At 30.3% G+C, this 8471-nt stretch overlaps 1 protein-coding gene across 1 annotated transcript; it reads left to right on the top strand.

Moving 5' to 3' along the window:
• Positions 1-4464: 4464 nt before the first annotated feature.
• On the top strand, positions 4465-8176 carry LOC127712785 (uncharacterized). Its single transcript, XM_052219401.1, has 6 exons — positions 4465-4569; positions 5071-5164; positions 5615-5734; positions 6664-6743; positions 7234-7373; positions 8092-8176. The coding sequence occupies exons 1-6, from the start codon at positions 4473-4475 to the stop codon at positions 8158-8160; spliced, it is 600 nt and encodes a 199-aa protein (XP_052075361.1). The 5' UTR covers positions 4465-4472; the 3' UTR covers positions 8161-8176.
• Positions 8177-8471: the final 295 nt, after the last annotated feature.

Genomic DNA, 8471 nt, shown 5'->3' with positions numbered 1-8471 from the left:
GCCTGTGTCTGAGAGGTCCCTCAATCATGCTATGTTGTGCATGTATGTTGATATGTAAAATCCTTTCACTCATTCCATATCATACCTCCATTGGCCGTGAAAAAGTCAGAACTTATTTTGAATTTAAACAGTGTACCTTAAACAGCCTATAATATATCTATTGTATAATTATTTGTTTGTTTTTGCATTGAAGCAAGCAACAATCAATCATTTGTTTTTCAAAATAAATCATCAGTTCATCTTTAAACATTTTAAAAATAAGCAATTAGTTATGTATTGACGACATTCATTTACATTGAAACGAACCTAGGATTCAATATACTGATTTTGCCATCATATCATGCTTTAATCGTTACGCTTTCTCGAGAATCTCATTTCTGTAATTTTCTATATATACTCATAGATTAGTCTTCTTTCATTTCCGAAGGTTTACGATATTTGCATAATTTTTTTCGTGAAAGCAATGTCTAATTAATATGTATATTTTTTCAATATCTTATATTATCAAAATGTTTAAACATACATCAAGATGTTTTGTATATAGATTGATATTCTTGAAAAAAAATTAAATATTTTATTTTTTATAACAGTTCCTTTTGTACAGATTGATAGAGGAGGTAATAGTCAATTGTTTACTGTCTACATAAAAAATAGAAACGATGGTTTTCCAAACCAAAATATGATATAATACTTGTTTTGTTTCTTTGCACACATAAGTGAAATGTAAAACAGATTATAATTTAACAGAGTGGATCTTTATGTATAATAATCAGACTGTTTTACATTTTTAAAGTCACACTTGAGACAGGAGTTGATGTGTCCAGTCAAGTCCTCTGTCTCTCATCTGTTCTAAGCTTTGAACACATATTAACAGTGGTTTTCTTTTACTTTGAATATAACAATTCATCAAAAATATAAATAATCAACAGTTGTATCCATAGCAAAGGATGTATAACAGTAAAACGGTTTGTATAACTTTTGAGGCACCAGTTCTATAAATGTTCTGATCATGTTTACGGGAGATAAAAATAGAAAGGGATATTCCGCGATATACTTTTAGTTCAATGTCAAAAAACAAGTTTCACTTTGTATGACTGTACTAACCTGTTTTTTGTTATTTGTGCTTCATTTTTACAACAATATGCACATTTTTAATGGAAGAAATATTTTTTCAACACAATCTGGCTGCTATCGTCTGCTATTTTGGAACATTTCAAAACTATTGACTCAGAGTATCCCGATCACGCATTCGATCGCGTTTAGTACCGACATGGTGACACAATGACGCGATCATGGGTCAAGAAACGCAATTTTATTCTTACTACAAATATTATCAAAATAATTTCCGGACCATTTTTATAACATTCATTATTTTTTGTTAAGAAATAGGTTCGTGAATTGACGACAACGTTTTACAAGTACAATTGTCCTTTGAAATCAGCTCACATTTCGTTTATTTTCATACCGTGCGCATGCAAGAAACAAAAAGATATTTGAGTATGCTATGTGTTTTTTCATGATAAAGATTGTGTATGAATATAAAGTTGTTTCTTGTGTGCGCACATAGTTTATTTTATATAAATGTGCCAATTTTTCCAAAATTTTGCGGGAAAACGTCCGAAATAGGCACAAAAACGTTGTTATTGTGACGTCATCGACGCAATATGACAGAAAAAAATATCAAAAATCTAAAGCTATTTTCTTAAAGTATTCAAACAATACAAGTTTTTAACTTTTCATGTGTTTTAAAATTTCCGAAAAATTTAGGCCAAAAAGGAGTCTTTATGCTCCTACTCCTTTATAATTATGATCAAATCAATGATAATTCATGTCAACAGAGAAGTGTTGATTACTGGGATGGTGATACATAAAACGCACATTCTTATATTATCCTTGGATGAACATTTAAATAATGAAGGGAAAAAAAACACATACAAAAAAACCACTTTGTTTCATCCCAAGGAGTGATTTAGGGGGGCAGGGGCCTGCAAATTTAGCAATTAAACATAATTTTGTTTAGAATTTTGTATAGAAGTATTTATGTCGGAGATGCTGAGCAACAATGTATGAACAAAGCAAGTAGACATAGTAGATAAAAATGTCAACAATAGGGAACCGGTAGTCAACGTTGTGTTATAATCCTAATCAATATAAAAACAAACAAATATTTCAACAACAACAAAAACAAAAACGGCATATAGACAAAGTACATTAACAATAAATAAAGACAAGTTTAATATGTTTAACCCCGCCATATTCTGTATCTATGTGTCTGTCCCAAGTCAGGAGCATGTAATTCAGTGGTTGTCGTTTGTTTTTGTGTTTCATATTTGTTTTTCGTTCATTTTTTGTACATAAATTAGGCCATTAGTTTTCTCGTTTGAATTGTTTTACATTGTCATTTCGGGGCCTTCTATAGCTTACTATGCGGTATGGGCTTCGCTCATTGTTGAAGGCCGTACGGTGACCTATAGTTGTTAGTTTCTGTGTCATTTGGTCTCTTGTGGAGAGTTGTCTCATTGGCAATCATACCACATCTTCTTTTTTATAAGAATATGAAAATTAACATAGCATAATAAAACAATTGCGTGATGTATAAGTACTTAGTCAAGTCAAAGGATATTACCAAAATTGAACTTAACATTAGCAAAGACAAATAAAAGTATTAAGAATATTGCTTTCTAGATTATATTGTTCATAAGAAAATTGCCATGCTGATTCATTTACATTATTGGGAGCAGTGTGAGAAAAAGTATGTGGACTTTGTAGTTTTCCACATTTACATGCTAAATTTTGGTGTCATAGAATTTGAATTGAAAGTTTTCGTTCTTCATGTGGTCAAGTAAACTAATCACGTGTAAATTAAAAAGTCAACATAATGAAGACCTGAGTGTCTAAACTATTTTGTTTGTTTTATATATTTTTATAAAATAAGTATAATTATCTAAACCCGTTATCTTTGATAACCATCACTCTTGTGTCTTTATAATCTTTAAAAACAATTTCTAGACGTTAGTAATGTGTTAGGCAAAGAAAACAGATACCATTCATACCGCTATGAAGATTATAATTCAAATTATGAGCAACCAAATACGTTGGAAACAAAATTAGAACTAGTGATTAAGATTATAACACAATGTTGACTGCTGAACCCCTATTTATGACATTTTTTCCTATCATGTCTGTTTGTTTTGTTCACACATCGTTGACAATATAGTGGATTTTGATACAACTGTCATACAAGTGTTACGTTTAGCTTGCTGTGAAACCAGGTTTAATCCACCATTTTCTATATGGAAAAATGCCTGTACCAAGACCGGAATATGACGTTGTTATCCATTGGTTTGATGCGTTGAAGCTTTTGTATTTGCCATTTCATTAGGGACTTTCCGTTTTGAATTTTCATCGGAGTTCAGTATTTTTTTATTGTACTTTTCGATACCTCTGCTGGTGGACTATCAGTCCCCGAGGGTATCATCAGCTCAGTAGTCAGTACTTCGGTACTGACATGATTTATTACAAACCTTTCTAAAATTGTCCGTTGTTAAATTTTGAAATTATAAAGAAACTAAGGTTTCAACTCCCTCAGGCAAAGTTGACCTTAGATAAATTTGGCGATTTGTTTTAGGTATTTTTGTCATATAGCTCTTCAACTGTTTCGGTACTTATACATCCCTCGGATTTCAAATGTTTGGCTTTGAGCGTTCCTGATGAAGGTAAATCCAGAAAAGCGCTTCGGACGCATGAAATTATTCAGCAAGTTGTTTTCAATTTTTCACAGTATTTAGTGTGGGGTTTGATTTTTACGTTTTTTTTATTTCTATGCTGTATGTTGCACGACATTACTTATTGTCAATTTTTGTTTGAGTGTTATCTTTTCATTTTATACTAATCCTACAGTTCCTTCTTCGTTCATTTTTTAATTTCAAATTCGGTGTGTAATAGTGCACGAAATTATGCGTAGATTAGAATGTATAATTGTTTGTCGAAAAATACTTTAATAAAAACAAAGTACATTACAATATGTAAACAACAGAATAACATGAATTAACGACCGCACATCAGGATACACATTTTTTATATTTTTCGCATGAATAGATAAACGTCACATAATTAAACGACATGTTAAGACTACAAGGGAGTTTTAACCACAACGTGTTTTTGAAATATGTTTGTTTACATTTTAAAAAAGAAGTAAAAGGTAAATATTCAGATATAAAGCTTTCATACCCTATACCATATGACTGACCACAACTATTAAATGTTTGGAGCTGTATAGGTGATTTTATTTCAAATTCTATGAATTCAATATTCAAACAATATTTCATCATTTTCCAAGAAGTTGGTATTTTTAAAATACATAACCACAGCTTTGATAAATTTTATTTGGCAATTCAATACCATAGATACTATAAAATAAATTCTTTTTCACTTGAATTGTTATACATTTTTTTAAAAGTGACGAAATAATCATGGAGTGTAAAATAACACTTTCGCTGATATGTATTTTTTTTCTAATAATTCCGAATGTTTATCCTCAGGGAACCACATTGAAGCAAATTAAACAAGGTCAGTAAACACAATGTCACACGTACATACATTGTAATAAAAAAAGATATGTTAACCCAATGAAAAAAATGTAAACAGATGTATATTGTAATTATTAAATGAAGAAATTCACGTTATCTTATTTATACTATTAACTTAAAAGTGTTAGATCTGTGTTGATATGTTTGAGTTATTCATATTTTTATATATGTTTAAACATATTTCATAGTTCAGACACTAAACAAAAGGATGAAACACAAATGTTACAACTTCATGTTTACCATCAGCTTGAAGTGTTGAAAATGAAAAACCATATACTCCAATCATCAGACCAACTTTTATCTGTGCCATGCATATATTGTACATTGTTTTCGACTTCAAATTAAGTTAGACCAATGTTAACATGTAAATCTTTTTCTTGACATAGAAAATATTTATTTTATTTATTGTACCGATTTAACAATATCGATAATTATATTCCTTATTTTGTACACATACAACATATCTCTATGTTATTTTTAGCCACGGGTATTTTGGAAGCAATTTCAGGCAAAGACCTCGCCAAATATCTTACAATAAAGGATGTGGATTTGAAAGGAGGATCGTACATCAAAAAGTAAGACCACACTAACGTTTATTTTCTGAATACAGTTAGTAAAAATGAGGGATACAATTTTGTCATCTTCTGCAAAGTTTTGTTTTTTAGAATAATGTTATGAACGGAATTCCTTTGGTAATACATCTTATTATTTTAGCCTGGATTTATTCGTCTTTCTCTTTCTATTGTTTTTGGTTTAAATGTTGGCGAGGAAGATGAATCGAAATATGCACTTCGGACACTCACACTTTTAATGTGTTATTTTCATTTTAATATATAACTATACGTCTCTGATTTAACTTTTCAAAAATCTGCTTTAACATACTAGTAATATTGAATCATGTAAATCAGTTATAAGATGTGTGTGTGTGTTCTCGAACACTTTTTTTTTTTTAAATTGTTAACATTGAAATATCTATTATTCATTTGTTATCCATTAAACCATCATTTTATTGTCTAATCCATCAGTATAAAGATAACTCATGTTGACATACCGAAAATATCGATCAAGGGTGATTGGAAGAAAAATATTATTGTCGAAGCATCAAATATTGGACTAGGAGTAACAGCTGACTGGCGGGTAAAAAAGTAAGTGCACGAAATAGGAACATAACTATCTATCATAAGATTGTACTTCTGTACATTGCGATTTTATTTTAGGTTTTTTCCAGCTTAAGCTTAAATTTATAAAATAATATATTTCTAGTCATCTTTGAACGTTAATATTCAATAATATTTTATTGAGTTTCTGGCAAGTTTTAAGCAGAAGAATTGAATTCTGTTTTAAATTTCCATTTGATGGCATTACTTTTTAAAATTTCTGTATTTGTTTGTTTTTGAGTATTTACTTTTTACTAATTTCTCGAAATTGAAATTAAGTCCAACTCAGTTTATGTCCAGACTTTTTAGTATGCGTTATTAACTTGTAATCGTCAACACCAGACTGAATTGTCTGAAAAACTACTGATAATACATGTGGAACAGGATCTGCTTACCTTGAGATCACTTCTGGTTTCTGGTAATGTTCGTGTTACTAAGCCTTTTGTTTTTTGTTTGTGTTTTATTTGTGTGCTGTTGTTTGTCTGTTTGTCTTTTTTTTCCGTAGCGTTGCTAGTGCATTTTTGAATTATGGGTTTGAATGTTTCTCTGGTATCTTAAGTCTCTTTTCTACTGAACAGTACTGAATTGACTGAACACGACTTGTCTGAACAGTAATATAATGAATAAACATCATCGAAAAAAAAAATGAAGAAGACTGTTCGGATGATGTTAAGATCAAAATGACTTTTTCAGATTACCATTGTTGTGGTACATGTCTACCGTGGCCGACTGTACATTTCCAATATTGGAGAGCTGCCACTATCTGGTGTTTCGCTTGCCGATAGATGACGTTATTTTGTTGTACTTATCGTGTCACAAAATGTGAATATATGATAAAAACAAAGATGTATCCAAGAACATAGAATGTAATTTAAATTTCCAATTGGAAACCTATAATAATGAAGTATTTTTTTCAGGCGTGTTTTATTTATAAGATATCGGGAGAGTGGTACTTTAAGAGCATCTGTTTCCAACGTGTCATTCAAAGTGACCTTGAGTAAGTAAAACAATATTAAATCAACAAAATTAAAATAAAATGATAAAATAATAATTTACCATCGACAAAAAAAATGACACATACAACCTAAAACAATTTTGTATTAAGCATTTTCGTTCATTCTGTTAAGTTATTACTTTTACATATATATACATTAATTGACGTTAGCTATTTGTAAGCAATGCAACTTCTGTTATCTAGTAGCAAAATTGATAATAAAAAATGAACAAAAATCAAACAAAAGTGTCAGTCACATTTCCAACTACACAACATGTGCTCCTCGAATAACGTTCATATGTTACGCTTATTCGGCTTGGAATAAAACGATGAAAGTATGATTTGTTTGCTGGTATGTCTTAACCATACAGGACCATAATAATTTTCATTTTCATTTCATTGAATTGTGGTTCAACATGATAAACATGGACATTTTCAAATAAGCTAAAATATTTTATTTCATTTCAATTCAATTAGAACTGACTCTTTGTAGACACGCGCACATTTAGTGTTGCGAATTGTTCTGAATCAATTGGTTCGTTTAAAGTCAAACTAAAAGGCAAACTGTTGGCATGGGTTATAAGAACATTCGTGAATGTTGACAAACTGTTAAAGCGGAAGCTTAAAGGACAGGTGAGTAGTTTAAGATATATAAATAGAAACATAAATAATATCATCGAAATTTTGTTTAAATCTCATGACTTCAGTCAACAGTTGTGAATCTTCTTTCGGCAAAACCTTTTAGAATCTTGTCCTTGATTTTACTCTATAGAGGACAAAACTTTCGCCTGGCGTACAATATTATTACCTTGGTATCTTTGATTATTTTTTTACCGCTGGTCAAATCTCACAAACAAATTGCGTAGAAAAAAAAGCAAAATCACAAATAAAAACCGGAAAGTATCATGACTGCCAAAATGAGAGAATACGGGAGCGTTGACAAGGTTGTGGTCTCCTATTATGTATGCATTACCCGCTGTGCAAAACCGAACTTACATAGTTTTCACATTCGGGAATAGGTCATAATCGACAAAATAAAAGATAAGACCTCTTTAAATCCGGTATTTAAAGATAAAGTAACACGAAAATACATCGATAGTTAGGTTATACAGATATATATTGCATTATAACATCAAGTACAAATTTTTGACATCTTTTTCTCGACTCATCACAAATTTTGCTTTCAACTTGAAAGAATACAAAGTTATTACAAATGCCAAAGTCTATTTTGTAAGAGTGTCCCTTATGCAATTGTTGTTAGCAAGATTTATGTAAGTTTAACTAGTATGAATAATATACCCATAGAAAGATAGTCATGAGACCACATAACCATAAAAATAACTATATTTAGATATGCAAGGCCATAAGTAAAGAGATCAATAAGCATTCATCAAAAATTTCAAGAATACTTCAAGGATAATGAAGAAGTATTATAAAACGGTAAGTTTGATCGTTTATTTAATCAAAAGAATAGTTATTATTGGTCATAGTTTTTCACAAATATTTTTTTCTTCAAATTTAATACCCAGGAAAGCCATTAGTATATATACTTGTACCGCAACATTCACATACTAGTGTTGTAAAAACATTTTTTTTAAACGATTCTACGATTCTAAATATCAAAAATGTTTCAAAAAATTTAGATACGTATGGCTATCAAACTCTAATGCCTCACCAAACACCTCATGGTGGTAAATGCAACGGATAAACCACTGAGATTAAGATATTAAT

The sequence above is a fragment of the Mytilus californianus genome, unplaced genomic scaffold (assembly GCF_021869535.1).
Source record: "Mytilus californianus isolate M0D057914Y unplaced genomic scaffold, xbMytCali1.0.p SCAF_8, whole genome shotgun sequence".
NCBI classification, from domain to species: Eukaryota; Metazoa; Mollusca; class Bivalvia; order Mytilida; family Mytilidae; genus Mytilus; species Mytilus californianus.
This window is presented reverse-complemented; position numbering and strand designations above follow the sequence as displayed.